Genomic DNA, 22,580 nt, shown 5'->3' with positions numbered 1-22,580 from the left:
TTTGTGAGTGCCAAAGGGTTTAATCAGAGTTGCAGACATATCTGAACTTGCCCTGATATCTCACTTAGCAAAACAGTAGAAGTTTTGCTAAATAAGGACATCAAGACTTGGTCCTTATGAAAGAAATATGAGTGTCCCATCATCATGTAGGGTCTGGAGCAATCCACCTTTTACAGCATCTAAACCCATCTCGGGGCTTGCAGCAACCCCCCTTTTAGAGCATCGTGGGCAAGAGACTGGTGTAGGAGAGGGGCTAACAACCACCCAGAGTATGAGAAGGTACCTGGCAGCTCCCTCTTCCAATGTCAGCAGCTTTCCAAGCTCTATATAATTTTCCCAAGTACCCCCTGTCGAAAGGTAAGCGCTGTGTCTGCGCTGGCTGCCTTGGCCTCACGCATCTTTTTAGAATCTCAACAGTCCCTCTCACTAAATGAGGATTTTTTTTTATTCTGCTGGCTGACCTGGTTTGGGTTGCTGATTGTAGGGCAGCTGTCACAGGCATCACCAACACCATCATTATCCTTGTCCTCCTGGTCTGGGTTGGGGATCCTCTGACAATTATCCAAAAGGTTCTTAATACCTAAGAAAAAGTAGATTGGATGTTAGTTAAAAAGCCTCCTATATTTGCTATCATGTAACATAAATAGAGAAAGCAAAGATGCTATTCCTTTTCTGCAGCTGCTTTTTTTCTGCAATGATACTATAGCCTGTACAGCCAATCTTTCTAATCTCTTCATTATTAGAAACTAGGAGTATTTTACTGAAGAACAGTTGTGCTGTTCAACCCAACAACACGCACTTCATTAGCTACACACACTTTACTCTAGCTTGTGCTCTGTGTCACAGTTTACAGGATGGCACATTCCATCTTCATCATTTCAGCTGTGATTTTAAGTCTCTTTTAAGCCTCCTCCAGCAATGAAAATAACATACCACGTAGCTCGGGCATCCGAGACAGGCAACAGCTGGGACTGCAGAAACTCTGGGACATGTCTGAGCCTTTAAGGAATTTCAGAATGACCAATGCCCTTAACTTATACAAGAAAAATAGTTCAGTGTATCTATACAGAGTGTACAGTGCTTCAGAGGAGGCTAAAAGATATATACAGATATAGAAGATATACAGAGATATGTAATAATCTGATCACTCCAAGCAGAAGTCTCATGCAGGAAGGGAATGTGTTATATGACCCTTAACAGCTGGTGATGGTTTCCTAACACACAGCTCAGCATGGGCAAGTTTCACAAACATCACAGAAACCCTAAGAACTACAAACCATCTCCATCCATGTCATCATCACAAGCATCTCCCTTCCCATCACCATCGGTGTCCCGCTGGTCATTATTCAGGATATTGCGACAGTTGTCACAAGCATCTCCAAAGATATCCTGGTCGCTATTTCTCTGATTAACATTGGGAGTAAAGACACAGTTATCCTGCAAGAGACACAGACCCAGGTCAGGTATGAGCTGGCTGCAGAATCCTTCATCTTTTTAAATTCAGAGGATTTAGATAAGCCTTGTATTTAATGCTATTTTCAGGGAAAAGCAGCAGCGATTTGCAAGCAGTCTGACATTTTATGTGAACATTAGCTTTGGACCAGTTTTCAGTGGTTCCCTGAACTATCTGCTTTTTGCCACTTCATGGGCATACTAACTGCAAACATCCAGTATGGCTTTCCCTCTAACTTGGTTTCTGGGTTCTCATTTCAGATACGTCCACATAAGCAAACTCTAGGGAAGCCTTGGCTGCCATCATGGTCTGTCTCAAGGGCTGCAGTCTGAGGGCCCTGACAGCTCAAGAAGCTCTTGATGAAAGGTGGTCGCCCCCTCCTGGTAGAGACTTGAACCAAAGTTGAAACGCTTGGAAAATGCTATCTCATGATGCAAAAAGTCCTACTGTTTTGTCACCTAAAGTGCTATTGACCCATAGGAGCATCAAGAGGCGCAGGCCAATCTTTCTCGGCAGTGTGCGTGCATCTCCCCAACCAGCACATCCATGTCCTCATCCTGCCAAGCACACGCAGCGAGAGGCACAACAGGGCCTGCCAAATTTAATGTGGTTACTTGATTGCTCTGGGAGATTTAACAGCTTTTCTTACACAACATAATGCAGCCAATTGCTCCAAGATGCTAGAATTTTGTCTCAGTGGCAAAGTACCCCAGAACAGACCTTCCTTGACTGCTGGCCTGCCCTAGCTCCACATGGACATCCTTATTCCAAACAAAGCATCTCCCTTGCCTTCCATGGAGGTACGGTAAGCAATACCACACAAATACTTGGGTATGAAATAACAGTGAGGAGTGAAAGCAGAAGAGTTTTTATAGTCTGAATTTTTGCTCCAATAAAACGACAGTCATCCTCACATGCAGAGCTTTTTTTCTGGGAGAACCTGATCCAAAGCTTCTGAAGTTATTGTTAAGACAGGCAGAGTTTTCTGCAGGATTTGCACCCCTCACCCAGTGTGCCATCTGGGCATTTGGTTCTTTAAACAGAAAGACACTAGCTTAATTAATGTTCTTAAGGACCAAGCTATGGGAGACTGCAACAGAAGAGCACAAGACTAGGTCTTGCAGAAAGTATGTGTTCTATCAAAAAATATATATATATTTGAGAGAATAAAATTCAAAGAAAAAATATAAATAATGGAGCATTCACGGGTGGGATTTAAGTGAGGATTTTGGTGAGGAATTTTCTTTTTAGGTGTCATAACAGTTAGCCTGGATTTAGAGAGGTACTGACAATAATGAATATGGGATAATCATTGGCAAATGGCAGCAGACGAGCTTTTGAAATCGCTGCCTACTGCAATAACACAAGATCCTTCTGTTCATATAGTCCCCCAGGTCCCAGGATGGATGCCCAGGTCTACATAGTACCTGCTCATTGAGGATGCCATCTCCATCCGCATCTTCATCACAGGCATCTCCAATCCCATCACCATCGGCATCTTCTTGTCCAGAATTTGGGACAAATCTGCAATTGTCCTAGATAAAAGAAGCAAAACAAAACAGGGTTAACTGAATACTATCAAGTTTGAATTATTTTTTCCATTATTGTTTTCACTAAATAACCAAATGAAATGACTTTTTTTCAGAAGAATTCAATTCTTCTGTTCGGTTTTTCAGAACATGATTTCTTTCATCATATGCTCTACATGTTTCTTTTATTTTTTTCCCCTCTTCCATGTTATTATGGGATTAAGAAACAACTTCTTACCTTTCTGCAGTTTTCAGCTGAGCATGAGAGTTCTTCATTAGGGTAACCATCAATGTCGATATCTTTTCCACAAATAAAACCATCACCAGCCCAGCCAATGCCACACTAACAATAAAACACCATGTTAGTATTACCAAAAGGCAATGATCAATTCACCAACACTCAAAATGGACCATGGATCTTGAAAAGCAGTAATATGCAAAAGGCTTCAAGAGATATTGAAGTACAGCAAAGTTCCCCTTGCAAGGTGGAAAAAAATCCCCCTTACAAGCTGGAAAAGCTAAGGAAAATACTTCAGTCAGACTTACAATGAATGTTCACATGCCCTTTGTGCTCCTCTGCTCCTAGGGCACAGTTTACTGGTCCTGCTTTGCAGGAAGGTTGGCATTTATTTCAGTAGGCAAATGGAAGCACTGTGGATATGCAGACTGGATCCCTGATCACAGCTATGGAGCTGAATGTGCTCTGAGCAGCAGCACATCAGGAGAGGAATTTGCTCATGAGATGGTCTCCATGCAGTGACACTTGAGAATCCTTTCTGAGGAAACTACAGAAAGGGCTAAAAAAGCCCTTCCCCCTCCCTCCCAAAATAGTTGCACAGACACTAGCAACCTATGCAGTATGTTTGGCATATGAGCATGGCTGCATTTAGACATACCACAAGAAAAAAAAATACAACACAGACTTAACTCAGAGTGTTTTGCAGTCGAGTTACATCAGTATGCTATAATTCAGTTAAAAAACACAAACTGCACTAATAAAACAGCCACAAAGACTTGCTCAGCTCCAGCCTTCTAAAGTCCAGCTCTCACCGTGAGTGCTGGATGAAGATCAACTTACAATACAGGTCACTTCGCCTCGCCTCTCCTCGATACACCGGGCATGGACACTGCAGGGGTTGAGGGCCCGACTCCTGCAGCTCCTCACGGCCTGGCACCCCCTCGTTTGGTCTCCTGTGTATCCTGACTTGCATTGCCCACACTGGTAAGAGCCCTGTGAGAATAAAAAGTTAGTAGCCAGCCTTTTAACTGGATTTATTTTTAAAACAAACACGTGAATAAATTCCATGCCACACTGCTTACACTGTGCGAGTGCAATTTTCCATCCATTAAGGCCCATTGCCCTGCAAACAGGCTTTTCTTTCCACATACCATTCAGGTTTGGCTCTGACAGCACGTGCTGGAAAACCCGCTCAACTCATGCCTGTGGAGACCAGGTGCCAAAACTTTGTGTAAACTCATCAGCAGCACCTGCTTAGTCAGATCAGCACGGCCAAGCGAGCCAAGCTGTGTGGGTGCTCTTATTTCGGGCTAAAACAGATTCCATCTGTATCTTAGCTCAACTGGGGGCTGAGTGCAAGAGTGGAACTATGCATTATTTTTGTCCCGCATTTAAGCTCTGTGCTATCCGTATACTTTTAGTCTGAAAGTGAAGATATACAGGTGACTGAATGGCAAAATGATAACTGGACCATCCCAAGGTATGGCCTGTATAAAACATAATGGTCTGTGCATTTTTTTCCTAATTGCAGCCAGGCTAAAATTTCAGGAACATGCTGAATTTGCTCAATATATTCTCTTTTGTGCATTAAAATAGCCTTTAAGTCAGTGCTTCCTGACCTAACAGTTTGTAAAGGAAGAAAAGAGCAAAAAATCATGCTGCTGGTTTATCAGCTAGCAGGCTTCCTACTTCCAGAGATCACCAGCCTTCAGAAGAGGGCTAGCCTTGCAATAGGTACAATATGTGATAGAAATCTTCCAGATACGTAAATAAATTAAATAAATTAAATAAATTAAATTAAAAAAAAAAGAAAGAAAAAAAAAAAAAAGAAAAATGCAGTGAGCAGTGAAAAGAGCCTCTAATAAGACAAAGCCATGAGCAAGAAAAGTCAACCACGTGGAACATCACTGATGGCCTCCATGGTGCTCAGCTGCAGAAAGGACCATCTCTACAATTGTAGGTTATTTATATCCTTTTTACCTGTTATGAACAGAGCCTTCTGTATGCAATCACCAGGCTACTGTAGCAGAACAGAATTTGACAGGGGAAGAAGTTACATGAAAGGTCAAAATCGCTTCATAGCATTAAAATGGTCACACACCCCCTCTGCAGGACTGTACCACTGAATCAGAGAGGGGCTGACGTTGGCAGGGTCACCTGGAGCGCATCCCCCAGGACTGTGTCCAGATGCCTGTTGGATATCATCAAGGAAGGAGACCCAACATCCTCTCTGGGCAACCTCTTCTGGTGCTCAGTCACACATAACATCCCTCAAACCAGATTTAATTCTGCAGTGCTTGCTTTACGCCATTATCTACCAGGTCTATAGGTACTAAATGTGTTGTACTCATTGTAGCTCTTCTGTTCATTGTATCATATAGGGCAATATCTGGTACTGCCTTCATCAGATACCCTAATAAAGTGAAGATGCTGCTCCTACAAAAGGGCACCCATAAGATCTTTCTGCAGTAATTCCTACATGGCTAGAGACAAGTGGAAGTAAAGTTCAAATCTTTCAGAGGAGGTTCCTTCCCATAATATGCTCATAAATGCACATAAGTGGAAGGTGAACAGAGAACTCCTAGCATTCTTCAGGTAAAGAGAATAGAAGAAATAGAAGAATAAAGCCAAGCGTACATGTTAATGACAATTTATTATCGACTATTTTATTCTTATTCAAAGGAAATTCTTTGATTTAGACGGAGCTAACAGAGACACAAATACAATCCTTGTAGAATTTTAAACCAATGGTTTCTTTAATGCCACAAATGAAGAGGTGCTTACCAACGTGTTCACACAATGGGAATTGGGAACACAGAGTCCATCTCCATCATTCTGACATTCATCAATGTCTAAGCAGACCTAGCAATAAAACAAAACAACCTATAATAAAAACTAAGTCAACTTAGATCCAAGTTTGAAGAAAAGCCACCAAAGTTTAGATTCAAAGAGGAGTCATAATCTCTCCTGAAACCACTCTAAGAACAGCACAGACATACTCATAGACTTAACTTTCACATGGTTCTCCAGATACAAAAGCCAACTCTGAAGAGGCATAGACTGATAGTGTCAAAATGTCAAACTTAGGACGGGCTTATGGTTCACCCACAAGAGTTGAGAACTATGTCTCCACTGCAGAGCTGTATAGGAAAATTCACAAAAACTGTAGTAAAACAGAGCTTTCTATCAAACTCTTCCTAGGTCAGCAGCAGGTTACAGAAATAAAGCCTCTCTCTAAAATTGATCAGATGTGCCTCTGTAGATTATGACATTTTTTTTCCTGTCACTATCCTAATTCTGTATGTTAGGCAGTTAATACTCTCATCAAAGCCACGGAAACACAACAATCAGAGCAGTAACACCAAGCTCTGCCTAACTGAACAAGGCAGCCGTGTAGTGTCTGAAATATAAATAAAATGTACAAATAACCCCCTGCCCCTCGCACTGGAGATGACTTCAAGGACGCTGCCACTTACCTGCTTGTTGTTCTTGGCGTAGCTGAGCCCTACCCCTTGCACCATCTGTCCTGTATATCCCGGGGGACAAGTGTCGCATCGGAAGCCTGGAGCAGTGTTCACACAACGCACTCCGGGGAAGCAGGGGCTGTATCGGCACTGCAAGGACAAAGAGGGAATGGATGCAGGTGCATCAGTAACAGCCAGCCACTGACTACACGCAGAGACCTCTCACATCTCTGGGACCTTGAATTTGCTGAGGCAATGCTACATGCAAATGCCTGTATGTCCTCTGTCCAGAGCTGGTCTGCACAGAAAACACTCCCACGTATATTTGACCTCATGGATATTCAGCTATTCTCTGAAAGTTGACACATACAGTCTTGCACAATAGCCTGCAGCAGTGCCCCAAGCTCAAAGATGTGCCTGTAGTACCCACACATAGACCAGAGGACCACAGACAGCTCTCAGCACTTGTCCCCACATGCCACATACCCACTCCATCACCCTTGGGCTGAAGATGTGGCTCACGTCACTGCCTAACGTGGTTTCACCGAATGTTGTGGCCCATCTCTGTGGATTTCTGGGTGCCTGTGGGCAGCCACATCTTGCATTGCTGCCTTCAAATATCACCAGCCCCTTGAGTGATATTTGTAAGACTACTCAAAACATGAACACGCCATCATGCTGTGTATGACTCAAAGAGAGCAATAAGCAAGATATATGAAAGAGTTTAAAATATATATATTTTTAGAATACTTCCCCTCCCTTCATCAATAGCAGAAAAACATCCATGAAATGATGACAGAACAAAGAAACATCTATTTGCAACATCAAACATGCAACTTGTGTGGATATATAAAATACACGACTCCGTACTGCTCTAAGTTTGTATTTGCCCTTTAACTTACCATCTTTGGAGAGCTGCTACAGACTAACAATCACTCACACACTTTTAATAGAACACGAAAAAATATATTTAATATCAAACTGTGTTTGAGGTAAAGATTTAACAGAAGTATGTCTGAGGCTCGCATAAGGCAAATGGAAAAGCTAAGAGAGACATTTTGTCCCTGATAGCAAAATTTTTTAATGTGAATTTTGTCATAGTCAGTAGAGGGCACTCAAACAACATCATAGGCACAGCAGTGCCTATGCTAGCACAGAGCACACACACCATCAGCATGCTAAAATAATGTCTTCAAAGGAGTCGTGAATACAGGAGCTTGCGGCAGAGACGTGAACAGCCTCAGCATGTCTGATAGCAGTTCTCAGTGGGGAAACACTTAGATTTCTCTTAACCAGAATTTGCATGGGAGCTTCTATTTAAATGCCCAGGTTTTAAGAAGTAATGTTCCTTGTTATTTCCTAAAATAATAGGAAGATCCCTCAAAAGAAAGCTGTCATCCTAGAAAAAACTTTGCAAAAGTATTCAAAAATATTACTTGCCTTGTTAACATCTTAGCTGACTATTGCAGCTTACTGGACATTGTAAACAATCTGTCACCATTTATTATCTCTTTGTCCCCACTGCTTGAGAAACCATAAGTGTAAATCCATAAATAAGTGTTTTCTGTTAATGAGAAAGCACTATGCTAGCTAGCTTTTAGTAGCAGTGTCCACCCTGAGACTGAGAACCACCCAAACTCAGTTCACCCCTTTGTGTATTCCACAGATGGGTCCAAGTTGGACACATCATGCCCAGCTGCTGACACTTTTTGTCATAGACCTTTAAGGTTAAGCTGAAAGCATAGCAGCAATAAGGGGCGAGCAGAGGATTGGTCTCCATGGCTGGTTCAGGAGCACCACAACTTAAAGAAACAAACTCTGCATGGACAAGAAGGGCTCCCACAGCTCAGCCCATAACAGCAGACGCTCTTCAAAGTCCTAAAAGCACTAAACTCCTTTATAAACTTCTCAGCTCACTGGGTTATTCCAAATTTTCACCCACGTAACTTCCACAAAGTTGCAGCAACAGCAGAATAGAGGGGTGGAATCAAGTCAGAACATTCACCATGCAAGCAGTCAGCAAATGCTGAAGACACCAAGCATCAGCAACACATTGCTATGAAGGAAACCAGCTAGTTTTCTGATTTTCATCTTTTTTTTTTTCCCTCTCTGTTCTGTGAAGGTCACTATTTTACCTCATCGATATCTGAGCATGTAACTCCATTGCCTGTGAAGCCTTCAGGGCAGGGGCCGCACTGAAATCCCTCAGTTGTCTCTGTGCACCTGACCCCTCTGAAGCAGGAATTGGCTTCGCATTTGGGTTTAGGGCGCCTAGGAGGTGACGTTGGAAAATTCAGTGTTCCCAAACCTGCAACATGGAAAGAACAGCTGTTTTAGTGATTAAAAGAAACATCCATCATGGCTTTCAGCTGGCAAGTACTCCGCAGAGAGCCCCACAGTGCTGCTTGGCAGGGGATCCTATTTCTGCCCCACATGCAGTGTGGCTGCAAGGAACCACCAGCTGTGCTGGGGCTCAGGAGACTTCATGCTGGAAGTCTCACATGCCTTGCCAAGCCCCAGAGAGTGGAAATTAAGCCATTTTCATTAGGTCTGCATGCTGCTCTTGACTACACAAGGCAGCCCTCCTGCTAGGTTTGTCCCAGCATAGACCTGCTGCTGGGCAGGGGAGCAACACTGTGAAAGCCAGGGAGCTCAGAAGGATCCCCAGGAACTGAAGTTTCACAGTACAGGGCAAGCTAAATCAGCAACACCACCTCATCATACGAAAAAGAGTGCCACAATTTCACCAGAGCAATGTTTGACCTAAGGGGAGCAAAACAGCTGCAGTTGGCAGCAGGCGGGACGCACAGCAGGACAGGCAGTACGACTGCTTCAGACACACAGAGGCCAGCCTGGGGAAAAGCACCATTTCCCGAGACTCTGGCCAGTGCTGAACCTTGCTACTGATGCATGCGTTACGTCCTTGCAAGATTTAAAGACATTTTCTTTGGCACTTGCACAGGAAGCTCGGTCTTGCCAGTTGCGTAGGAGGGCCATGCAGGGGCGTCCAGGAAGGTATTTATTTCTTCCATTTAGGTAAAAGATCTTCCATTGGATCCTAATGCTGTTAACCAGTTAACCTGCTCAGGTTCTGACTATTTCCAAGTGACACCCATGGGATCTTCCTCAGCTTGAAAATACCAGCCATTTCAGAACAGGATCTTTCTGCTACAACTGGTGCTGAGAGTGCAGGCAGAGGTGGCATCACTTGGTTTAAAGTGTTTTATCCCCCAGTAGGTGACTGTCAGAGGTATAGAAACTGAAAGCTTTTTCCCAGGTGAAATCTCTTTTAAATTCAGGTGAAATCTCTTTTAAATTTGTGACATATACATCTAGAATTTTAGACATATTTTCTAAAAAGTACTCTTCAGAAACCAAATAAATCTCATGTAATCAGAATTAGCTGTAAAGTAACTGCCTATCGCATCCGGTTGCCTTTTACAGGCAGTACAGGAATACTCACCACATGCTTGGCACTCAGCTATGGTATTTCTCAGAAAGGTTGTTTCCTTGACCTTCAGGATACAGAAAACAGACATTATTTGGACACAGGCAGCTCCCAGTTTGTACCTGGCTGCCAGAAGAACCATTCTCTTTTTTTCCCCCAAGACACCACTCACACCATACAACATATGTACTACATCTTGAAACAATACACTCTTCATACTCCAGAAAACTAAGCTCAGCTATAATGGTCATAATTCAGTTCATCCTTCATCAGAAGAACCTTTAAGAATGACATGCTTAACTTCAGGCATGTGCCAGCAAATCCTGCTCAGAGACCCAACAACAACAAGAACAAATTTATTTCACTTTTATGCGACAGATCTACCTCCATCTATCAAGAGACTAAGGCAGCTGCTCTAGTTCTTCTCGGCTTCAAACATCAGCCTTTCTGGGGCTGAGTATGCAAGTCACCCACATCATCACACTGAATGGACCTTCACAGCATGCTCAGGACAGTTACTTCTTCTCCAGCATGCCTTGCCTCTGGGGCAATGGACTCCACACCCTCATTTTTTATTGCTTAGGTGAATTCTGCCCGGACCCTAGAAGCCACAAGATTGGAGATTTCATGCTGAAGCCCTTATACAGTACCTGCTGTCTGAGAAGGTCTTTCACTTCTCCCAGTATTTGATTCATCTGCACCATCTGACTCATCAGCTGCCTATTAAAATCACCTGCAAGAAAACGGTAAGGAAAAGGGTGCACAATGCACATAAGTTTCCTTAATTTGCCATGATTGTTTCTGAGACACAAGAAGGAATCTCCAGACAGAGCCAAGGAGGGGGACATTACTGGAAGGGGACATTACTGTTGGTTAAGCCCTGCAGGGATGCTTACAGAAAATACAACATTTAGCTTCTTTCTCTTTTGTAGAGGGATTTGAAGGATCTCAAAGCTCTTCTGGACTTAATTTCATGGTACATTGAAGAAACAGGAAGGAAGATCAAAAACTGGTCTATACAGAGTAAAGCAACATATTTCTAACATTGTTTCCGTGTCTAACAATATTGGTAACTAATGTCACCCATGTCACCGGTTTCTCCCAGGCCTGAGATCTGCATCCCTATGTAAAGCCTTAGGGTTTCAAGACTGAAAAGGAGCTGCTTTGGATATTCCATCTGGGGAAGCCAAGAAACAGCCACCCCTATAATGGCAAGTAACCCCGATTAAGTATATTCTCTGTCACTACAATTAATTTCTGCTCATTTTTCAAAGAGAAAAATGTGTTCCGGGTGAGCTGAGACTGCTTTCTGATAAAAAAAAAAAAAATGCCCTTATGATCAAAATGGTGGTTTTAATACCCACAGCCTTCATTTTTCTTATTCTTTTCTTTCTTTTTTTTTCATTTTTTTTTCTTTTTTCATTAGTTGCAGCCCATTTTACTGTATACAAGTTCCAAAGCCATGTTTGCTTCTGGTGGATTAGAGTAAGGGCTATCTTATTCCTAAGGACTCACAAAACTCCACACTCTTAACACACACCATCAAAACCAAACCAGTTCTCAGCATCCAATAGCAAATTAAAGACCTTTATCAAAAGAGCAAAAGCTGTAGCTATAACAAGCAACAGAGGAGGAGCAGAAATGACATAAGATTCATTAAATCTCATTCATTAAATGAAACATTAGTTTTGACCTGGTGACAGAGAAGCAGCATAGAGTGTATTTAACACAGTAATGCTCTGTTTCTGTGTGTGTGTTTGTGTGTGTGCTTGTAGCTCCCTGCTGAGCTTGTAGCTCTCTCAAGCAGTTGTTTACTTCTCTAACTCTGTATGTCAAAATAAATTTTAGAAATAAATGCTTTTTTTTATATATCCTAAGCAGGCAAGGTGGATGTGCAAGTTGTCCATATAATGTGAGGGGGCATCGAAGGCTGGCAGGCTGAAAGCAAGCAGAAGGAAGCACATGCAAAGTGGCCCTTTGCCAGGAGATGTACTCGATCCCACATTCAAAGCTGACCAGACAAAACAGCTACTGAGAACAAAGCACAAAGACTCCACCTCTGGGTCAAGAAGTCCATGCACCATGAATCAGTAGAGGCTGACAGAACATTTGGGAAAGCAACACTAAAGCTGCTCTTCCTTACTCTCTTCTTGGGTCCATGACGATATACCAGACTAAAAGGGTCACTGGTCTGAAGCAACACAGATTTTTTTTCATTTTTCTGCATTATGTTAAGTACAGCTACCCTAGATGACCTTCAAAAGTCCCTTTTAACTTGATAATTTTGTAATTCTGATGACATGTGGCATATTAATCTCAACTACCAAAAAGATTGGGTCTTATACCATATTTTCCTGCCCAAATGAGAAGATTTGAATATCTACGTTCAACCTCTACCTGAAAACAAAGTTCTCACCTCTCAGCCAACCTGCTTAGTTGTCTCAGCCTCACAGCCTGAGCACTGAGGGACGCCTGCTGCCACAGTAGCAGCAATCATTAGGACTCTCAGTCAAAGCCAAGTACCATTACTGAGGTCCTAACCTCTTCCACATGTTTTCCAATTAGTATAAAAACATTCATACTCATGCTTATACCAACATATGTAAGTGCCATATCCTTACAGAGCTAAGCACTTCCATTCCTGGTTTTTTCTGGCTAAAGCCAAAGTTGTGGTTATCTGATATATTGCTGCTGTAAAGGGCACCATGAAACATATATGATGTGTGAGGCAGCTGAGCTAATATTGCTGTTGGAATGCTTGCCCCTCTCCTTTCTGTGGATTTGATTATACAGACTTTGAATATATTCACGGGAGGAGTTTTTTTATTTAATATGTGATTAATTTCATTTGGAGGTTATATGGAATTGAACTTAAGAGGCCAGTCCAAAAAGCCCAGCCAAGTGTAGGCAGCCAGGGACAGTATCCTCCTCCGGAGACAGTATCTCCTCACATTACTGTAGTTTGAATTATTGATTAATGAGGAGAAAGTTACAAACGAGAACAAGTGTGGAATTTGGAAATCCTGCTCGTGGAGTTGTGAATTATTCCAGGAGGAAACACTGAATTGTCCTTCCCTTCTATCTGTGCCACAGATGATTTACACAGGTAAGAGGCAAAACAGATGTTGTCACCACTGCACAGCACTGATGCCTGCATTCATGTAATGGACACACGATCATCTAGTATCAAAATTGTGTCTCGTCTCCCAATGGCATGGAACCTATTTTAACCAAAACCAACACTGCTGCACTTTCTGGAAGACAGGGAAGGGTGATAGAGTGAGCAAGCTTCTCACGGATGCTATTTCAAACCTCAGCTCACATGTTTTGCTTCGCTGCTGTCACATACGGCATGCAGAGTGTGAACCCGTTGCGTTCCCTTTCACCCACACCACAGTGTGGGATTGACAGTGCTGGGGAGGGGGTCCACATGGGGCCATCTCACCCAGGTTCCTTGTTGAGAGGCTGGAGAGCACCCTCTCCTGTCCCCGGGAGGGCACCCACCCCATGGCAGCTGCAGGAACCCCCACAAAACGTGAGCACTGCCCACATGGGTAAGCGCACTCATGGGTTTGGTTCCTCTCTTCATCTACCTATTTTCATAAAGCCTGCGGCACCTTTAACACTACACAGAGCATGAGCACATTAGTTGTACAGTCTTATGAAATTAGGCTAAAAGGCCACTTCTCATCACCAGACTCTTTTTTTCAGTAGGCCATCAACTCAAATGCTTCCTCACCTGCAGTGACTGTTGAGTGACAGTCATCTGGGTGACTGTTCTCTTGCTCATACTGAGCTGTTTCCAAAATATTTTCAGGATATCATTTCCAGTCAAAAAGATCACTATTCATCTACAGAGTTTATCCACATTTTCAGTACTAACCACAACAGGATATCAATGCAAAGAAGCTAAGGAGCTTCTTTAAACTCCCAAATGCAGAGCTTACCAGTGTACTGAGGAACAGGTTCAATTTGTTGAAGGAAACAATCCTGCAGATTCCCGACTTGGGCAAGTGATCCTCCTGTTACCAGCTTCAGCTCATCTAGTGTATCCTGGAGTCATGGGAGAAAGGGAGAGATCACCATCTGGTACAATAACGGGATTAATTTTTCAGAGAGGATCTCCATTCCCCAAGCATGCAGAGCTCCTACACTGACTCTTCAGGACCACCCATCTCCATGTAACTTGTAATAAAATCTCAATTTTTTGCATGGCAAATTTTCACATAGCTGTGGTTTCTTTCTTTCTTTCTTTCTTTCTCTCTCTCTCTCTCTCTCTCTCTCTCTCTCTCTCTTTCTCTCTTTCCTACTTAAGTTCATACAATCTCATACCAGGAAGTTCACATAGTTTTATATCTGTAGTATATAGAAATGGCTTCTATTGATTTGAATCCAGAGCAATCTTTTCCCCCTTCCAGGGAGGTACACACATCAGGAACGTGGGCACCTTAGTAATTCTCCACATAAAGGGGCTCATTTTCCAGTCTGCATTGAAATCAAGGGAGGGGGCAAACCTGGGCCAGAATGCCTTTGCACCTAATGCATATTTTGCAATAACAGCAATGAAAGATGTTTGTGGAACATGCTGTTTATCCTGGACTGCTGTTACAGAAGCAACAGGAAACAAGCCAAGCTCCTGGTTGGTAGACAGAGGCAGAAAAGTTATTTTATTCAAACAGCTGGGGTTTAGATTCTCATCTATCATCAAGGGATCCCCGCCGTTGTGTCTCATCAGCCCATGTGGCTTATTGTGCAGGGGAAAATCACACGCATGGTCAACTGTTGCTTATGCTGAACTGCCATAGGAAGCTCATAAAGAGCTGCCTTATTGGATGAAATAAGAGCTTACCCAAAGCCTGATTCCTGAGAAACACTTAGACTGCAGTAAGGGAGTCCAAAATTTTTTAAAAAGCTGAAAACTATGTTTACAATTACAATGAATGGCAAAACTCTTACTGGGTTCACTGAGGCTAAGATTTCACCTGTTTCACAGTGAACTTGTTTACATCCCTTTCACAGACTGTTCTAACACTCCAGCATTTCTAAAGCACTATCACACAGAGGCTGGCTGTTGTGAGGGCAGAGGTATGAGACCAGAGAGCCAGAAGTTCCCCCCTGGTCCCTCCAAACGCTCAGGCTCCTTCCAGCTCTGCTGCCCACCTGTGACTTCTTCTGGAAGGTCCGCAACTCCACAAAGGCTGACTTCTGCGGGAGTGTTGAAAAGGCTTTCGGTAGGTCCCGAACGGCACCCACGTGCAGGCAGTCCAGGTACAACTCGATGGCGCTCGAGCCCTGCTGCAGGCCACTGAGCCTCAGGAGGACAGCGTGGGGCTTCCCATCTGCCAGCTGGATGTTGCTGAAGATGACAGAGTTCAGCCGCCCGTCGCTCTTGAGATAGCGAAGTGCCACTAGTACAAAACACACACAGGAACTCTGAGAGGGTAGCAGATAATCCATGCCCGATCAAGGAAGATCCTGTGGGAAACTGTCATGCCTCTGCTATTCATCCTCATGTCAGCTTAAGTAAATGCATCCCATGTGCAGATATATGTGGTAAGAATAAATGGGACATGGAGTCTGGAGTGGGATTACCAGGGCTCTGGTGTGGCTCCCCATTTGCTGCCTGCAGACCATTTTCCACTGCTTTGTCCAAACCTTTTTAACTGGTTAAAGTTATGAAGTTACTACCGAAAGTTATTACCTTTTAGTTACCCTAAAAGGTAATGTGCTAAAACACACAGATAGTTGGTACACAGATAATCAGCACTTTGAGAGATTTATATTGAGTAGCCCTAGAATTTACTACATAGCAGAAAAGTATCACTAGAACAACGGATCTGGGAATGCAAAGCTGGCTGACAGTGTAATACTCAACAGCACCACTAAAGAAACAGAACGAGCAGGAATTGTCCACAATTTGTTGTAATAAACAGTATGTGAAAATAAACTGTAAGACAGAAAAGACAACCTGCACCGAAAAATGACTACAGCCTCATCTCAAATCTTTCTTCAAAGCTTCGAGTGACCTACTTGATACTTCCAACACAACAAATTCTTATTTGTCAACGTAAAAATGTACCATCCAAAACACAGCAGCAACCAAACAAAAATTCTTACACCCTAAAGTAATATTAAAAAATGCCTCTTTCTTTAGGAAACTGGATCTTCCAGCTAGATCACTTAGACTTGCCAGCATATCCACTGAAGCAATGAGCTGCTGCAGCTAGAGTGTGTAATTATTTTACAGTGCTAAACAGATCTTGTTTTAAGGATCCTGTTTTACACATCCCAGCCTGCATGTCTCTCACATTTCCTCACCTAGCAGCTACATGCACTGCAGAGTCAACCTGCACACACATCAGGCACCTCAATAGTTAAGTGCTGCTCTTTGTGAACATCTGTTTGAAGTTCACAGAGAGCTGCACTACTGCATCAAGTGAGAGCTCACAGATGCTCTGACCTCCAAGAAACACCTAGACTAGAATGAGGCCAGATAAAAACTGAGGATATAGCAGAGGGCAAAAACTCTGAATAACTTCAGAGAGAGCTACGAACAGCTTCTCTTGTCTTGGGATTTTGTCCTACTTATATTTGCTTAGTAGCACACAGACAGGAAGATGATTTCTTAATATACCCTCCTGATGCTGCCATATCCCTATTAGTTGGGAACATGTAGCTAGTAACCCAGGAGATCCCTGACAATCTTTCTAATTGCTTGGTCTAATGATTGAGCAAACCAGATTTACACCAGCATGAGCAGAGCAGCACGTGTCTTCCTCTTTGCAGTGTACACGACTGCTTAAGTCGCAGTAGCTGCCGTCAATATCTGAATGTTTTCACTTCTGTCTATGTTTAAACACTGCCAGGGCTGAGATTTCCGCAAAGGTGCATGAGGTCACCGGTAACTTGCTAAAAGGTAACATTTTTTGGCAAACTCAAAGATCTGGCAAGACAGAGTATGTTGCAGGTATTCTACGTATGTGAATACTATGCACACGGAGTTGTATTAATGCAAGATCCTTGGATCTGGGCCCTGCATAAAGAGAGACCAAGTGCAGCATTTGGAAGTTGGCAGAAAGGCAGAAGGAAAGGCAGAAAGAAGGAAAGAAGGAAGGAAAGAAAGAAGGAAAGAAAGAAGTAAAGGCAGAAAGAAGGAAAGGCAGAAAGAAGGAAAGAAGGGATGGTGGCATGTCCTAGAACAGATGAGTGGCGAACTGCCAGAATAGTTGCAGGACAAGGAGCAGTATGACTTGGAAGGAAGATCAAGAATTCCTTACTCAGCTAAAGCCAAACATCCATCTGGTAAAGCAGAACAGACTTTTGAAGGGACATTTTCCTGCACCACAGTTTCAGTAAGACTTAACCCATCCAAGCCCTGGCATTACCTGTCTACTGCCAGACATGCTACAATGACACTCCTAAGAGTGACTCACTGTATAATTTACAGATTTCCCATTTAATTATTGATCCAGTAAAACAGGGACTGCTTCACAGAGCTGCTCAGTTACATCAGTTTTGTGTATTTGCTGCTATTTGTTCTAACAATATATGAGGCAAAAAAGACAAAAAAAAAAAAAAAAAAAAATCCTGGGCCTATTTGAGACTTTGCCTCTGTGAAGGACACTGGTTTAACCAAAACAACTTAAGCACTTGCCTAGTAATTTAGATGCATTTAAAACATCTTAACTGAAGCATATATCAATTTATCTCGCCTCCATAAAATACATTTATCACAAACTGGTGAAAACAAGAGTTAAACTGGTTTACACAAACTGATTAGATAAAATGGCAAAAGTTCTAGCATCGTTGTAGGTAAATCAGCACACCATTCCAGCCCAGCAAGACCTTATTATATCAAAAGGCATACATAACTTCATATAAAACTGCTGTAAAATGTTCAGTTATTGCTAGCATATTTACAGTCCACTACACCAAAACAAAACCAGGATGTGAGCAAAACCATTTTCAAACTGTTTCAAACAAAAGCAGTTTTCAAACGTGGCACTGTAAAAAATAACTGAGGCTGGCTTTGTGCTCCTGAGATCAGAATTTGGGTGCGTAAGTGGAAACAGCACACAGAGGGAGCACCATTCCAGAAGCCCAAATATTTTGATTTCAGATTTCTCTGAGATGCCAACATTGGCTCATGGCTTCAGCGATGATCTCCAGGCTTGAGCCGATCACAGGCACTCCCCACAGTCCAGGCTTTCAGCTCATGCGACGGCCTCCTGGATGCAATCTAACTTACCGTAGGAAGTGGCCATATGGGACACTTGACACTTCCACAGAAATCACGTGTGGAGATGCTGTGAAATGCTGCCTACTACTCTCACACTGTCATACATCCTAAGCAAGGTGCACTAAAAGAATAAGGAGTCAGAGAGATCTTCATGGTGCAGCTGAAGAAGCTGAGCAAAGTCTCCCTCTGATCAGATCTTTAGAACAGATTTCGAGTCCTCCATCTGCTCAAAGTATAAAGGATATGGGTCACTACAGTACAAATTTCTTTATGTTGCCTATACATATATATTTATACACACACACACACATAAATATACATGCACACACACACACATATATATATGTATGTCCAATCCTGTCAGAGACACTTCCCAGGTACAACACAACCAAACACACTGAGGACAGAAACAAAAGAAACTTTGCAGCTTTGTACCAAAAAGCATTTTAAGTTTGCTACTTACATCATATCTACATATGGTAGGCATGAGTGAGGGAGAGAGAGAAAGAAAGAACATATGATATAACATTTATGTAGCAATAAAATCAGTAAATTTTAGGAACTGCAAGACAGATAAAGCTTCTCAGTATATGAGACTCAGCTGCCTAATTATAGCACTAGCAGAAGCTAATCACATCAGCAGTGAAGTCAATGGAGCAACAAGAATTTTCACCACTTCTTTGCTGAACCTTAGCACTGCAGCACGTCCTAGATGTGAGACTGACCTGAGACTGCGAGAGGGCTGGTGAAGTTCTCAGTTTCTAGAAATCTGCTCAAGTTTCTGCTTTGACTGTTAATGATGTGATTCCCACAGGCAACTAACAAGTGTATTAATTCACCCGAAAGCTCCTGCAAGCGCCAGGAATGTTTGCCTTGCACAGCCACATCTAACCTCCAGGGAAGAGGGAACAAGCACCTGCCGTTCATATGCATGAGGCGGCATGTGCGTGTGTCCCGCACATTCCTCAGTAACAAGAACCAGGGATTGTCCCAGGGCGGAAAAAAATAAAGGAAAACAACTCGACTGCTTCCTCCGATGCTGCTTTGCGTCCCTCCCTTCTCGGCAGGCCTCAGAGCAGGCTGTACGGCAGAGCGGGATACCCACACGCTGGCAGATGTGCTCCCCGGCCAGGAGAGCAGCATGTGGTCAGCAAAGGGAATCAAGGCCAGTGAGAGAGGATGCTCTCAGCACCTGGATGTTGGGAAGAGGCCGAGGGTGACAGCGCGCAACAAGGATGCCTCAAGCACAAAGGTTGACCGTTTTCAATGATCACACCAATAACAACCCACCCCGCAGGAGTTCTCCTCTACCTGCCTCAAGCAACTCACCTTTATTCACCCGTCCCATCACTGTGAATTCGAAATACTTGCTGTTGTCAGCGGACGAGTACAGGCCAAAAATGGTGGCCGTGCTCTTCGACTGCAGGTTGAGCATGGCGAGCACGTACACGTCGTTGAGCGTGGGGTCACCGAGCGCTTGCTGCAGGAAGCTGGTTGCCACTCTCTTGTTGGAGTAAGAAAGGAGATCAAACACTGGAAAATAAAATGTTTTTAATGGTGGTTTGAATACAACAGTGAGCAAAGATGAACCTAGTCTGAAGTCTGTTGATCTCCACGCCACGTTTGGAAAATGGGAGGGAGAAGGGAGAATTTCCAAATGGATATTTAAATCAATTTGTTGTCTCTAAAATGAATAACATGAAAATAACAATATGAAAATACTATATAAATTTTGTGAAATGGGTCATCTGTCAGCAGAAGATTCTGGAAAACATTGGTAAGTTTTTAAAAGAGAAGTATATAGTTGTCAAATTGAAGTTACTCAAATATTTTCAAGTAGATCTCTGTGGTTTATCTCTTTAAAGATGCACCTTGACAGAAAGCTTTTTAACCTTTTTATTTTTATTTTTTTAAATAAATCCAAATGCTGATGCTCACATTTCAGTTAGAATCTGGCACCAGCGTTTTCAGGCATGGAATTTACGCTTATCCTAAGGATCATTTGGATGGTGTCTTGGAGGGCATCAGTTAAAACGCTAAAAAGCCAGGTAAGCAATATAATATCCATAACCTCCTTCTCACTTCGCTGGCTCCTCAGAAGATGTTTTATATAAACAAGACTCATCTTTCCTTTTTGGCACAGATAACAAAGAAAGACAGGCCTCACAAAAAAATAACCCCGGAGGCACAGCGAAAGCTGCTTCAAATCTTTCTTTTCAGTTTTTGCACAGTACATTAGCAAACAGCCTGAATATTATAAGTATGTCAGCTACGCCCCTCATGGCACAGAAACAACACACTGGGATTTTCCTGCGTGCTCCTAAATTCATGATGCCTCCAAACGCCAACAACCACTGCAGTGGGTTTCTTGGTAATCTCCTATTTAAACCTACCGATATGAAAACATCACGCATATCACTCCCTTCCAATAAAGCCTAACAAATAACTGTATAAGAGGGTTATTTAACCATATGTTTATCGGAGGGGGCCAGGGCCACTTGCTCACAGAGCGCGGCTGCTCTTGGCACAGCCCTGCCCAGGGCCACGGGGAAACCCTGCTCCCCTCCTGAGACACGACGGCTGGATTCTCACTGCTCCCATTGCTCCTTCTGTAGCTTCCATTAACTCAGACGCTCATGTAATTCCAAAAAGAAAAAAAAAAAAGGATAATGAAGGGATTCTTTTCCCATCCATCTCACAAAATTGTTGAAACATAGATCTATAGTCTATTTTCAATAGCTTAAGTCTACAGTCCTTTTGGGTCCAGGAATATCAGAGAGGGATCTGGTCAAACTACAGGTCTGTCATTCAGTTCAGAGCTACAGCCACGTCTCCCACTGCAACCAGTGATCCCAAGGGTGGAGGGGAAAGGCTGGACTTCACCCTGTTTGGTTCACACCAAAGACTGAAATGCATCTCACTGCTCCCCACAGCAGCGTTTTGCAGGTAACAACAGCTGTGAGTTCTCAGCCAGGACACCAGAACACAGCACCTGGTCTCTGAGAGGAAACAAGGCAAGCATGCAGTCCGCTCCGTACTTCTGGCTCTACCGACGTATTTTATATGACTTCTGAGGAAACAAATAATCTGGGGTACAGTCAAACACTTAAAAAAAAAAAAAAATTATAAAGGTAATAATTAAACACTGGCCCATTTCTGTCAGTGTCTGTTTTCCGCATCTATGGAAAACACTAATGGAAAAGTTTGAAATCTGCATGTTTAAATGAATGTTCGGATTGGTTTGGTAGTTGATAGCCCTCAGAAGGCTGCTAAAGGATCCAGTTGGAGCTACCAAATCCTCTCTTGAGATATCTCCACTGACGGGCATGTGAGCTCTTCACACGGCAGAATTCACCCTTTAGGGTAAATTACTCACACGTTAGCAAAAGGGGCCAGCAGAAGAGCAGCGGAGTTACGGAAATGCTACCTCTGCAGCAGAGCTTAAGGCAGGGGCAGCTTTAGACTGCCTGAGAAAACAAATCCACTAGGATTTCAGATTTCAGTTTTTGAAGAATAGTTTGTTGGTCCGGATTCTTTCTTTGGGAACAAATGGATAAAACCAGGCTGCAGACCCTGGAGGCGCCCGAACAGCCAGCTCAAGTTCACACAGTTCGTTCCCAGCACACAGGACCCAACCACCGGACACCTCCCGGGCACCACCCTGCTGCCTCCCGAATCCCTCAGCAAGGAGCCACGCTCCGTCCCAGGAATACGGGCCAGGGATCGGCTATATCTGGAGAAAGCGGGAAGCCACTTGTGAAGGCCGCTGCCCCGAAATGCCAAGCCTGGCTGTGCGCTAACAGACCGACTGTGTGATGAACTCAAACACACGGCGTGCAGTCCCTTGAACGCAGAAGGGAGGCGGGTGTCAGGGGAGCGCCGGGCTCAGCCGGGCTCAGCCGGGCACAGCCGGGCTCAGCGCCGGGCTCAGCGCCGAGCTCAGCGCCGGGCTCAGCCGGGCTCAGTGCCGGGCACAGCCGGGCTCAGCGCCAAGCTCAGCCGGGCTCAGCGCCGGGCACAGCCGGGCTCAGCGCCGGGCTCAGCGCCGAGCTCAGCGCCGGGCACAGCCGGGCTCAGCGCCGGGCTCAGCGCCGAGCTCAGCGCCGGGCTCAGCCGGGCTCAGCCGGGCTCAGCGCCGGGCTCAGCGCCGGGCTCAGCCGGGCTCAGCGCCGGGCTCAGCGCCGGGCTCAGCCGGGCTCAGCGCCGGGC

The 22,580-nt window shown here is 43.8% G+C and overlaps 1 protein-coding gene across 1 annotated transcript in view; it reads right to left on the bottom strand.

Annotated features, from left to right (window-relative positions):
* The window catches only part of THBS4 (thrombospondin 4), a 28,030-nt gene extending 8,134 nt beyond the window's left edge, over positions 1-19,896 (bottom strand). Inside the window, exons 1-13 of the mRNA XM_026038357.1 lie at positions 19,701-19,896; positions 15,293-15,540; positions 14,080-14,185; positions 10,783-10,865; positions 10,148-10,199; positions 8,820-8,992; positions 6,697-6,834; positions 6,005-6,082; positions 4,061-4,213; positions 3,221-3,325; positions 2,881-2,988; positions 1,278-1,437; positions 462-580 (exon numbers count right to left, since the gene is read on the bottom strand). Coding sequence (XP_025894142.1) covers positions 462-580; positions 1,278-1,437; positions 2,881-2,988; positions 3,221-3,325; positions 4,061-4,213; positions 6,005-6,082; positions 6,697-6,834; positions 8,820-8,992; positions 10,148-10,199; positions 10,783-10,865; positions 14,080-14,185; positions 15,293-15,540; positions 19,701-19,806 — 1,629 coding nt within the window. The 5' untranslated portion in view covers positions 19,807-19,896. The remainder of the gene's footprint in view (positions 1-461; positions 581-1,277; positions 1,438-2,880; positions 2,989-3,220; positions 3,326-4,060; positions 4,214-6,004; positions 6,083-6,696; positions 6,835-8,819; positions 8,993-10,147; positions 10,200-10,782; positions 10,866-14,079; positions 14,186-15,292; positions 15,541-19,700) is intronic.
* Between the last annotated feature and the right edge of the window lie 2,684 nt (positions 19,897-22,580).

Source organism: Nothoprocta perdicaria, unplaced genomic scaffold, assembly GCF_003342845.1.
Source record: "Nothoprocta perdicaria isolate Ctin4 unplaced genomic scaffold, notPer1 scaffold_1, whole genome shotgun sequence".
NCBI classification, from domain to species: Eukaryota; Metazoa; Chordata; class Aves; order Tinamiformes; family Tinamidae; genus Nothoprocta; species Nothoprocta perdicaria.
The sequence above is the reverse complement of the archived record's forward strand: the minus strand, read 5'-3'. Positions and strand labels throughout refer to the sequence as shown.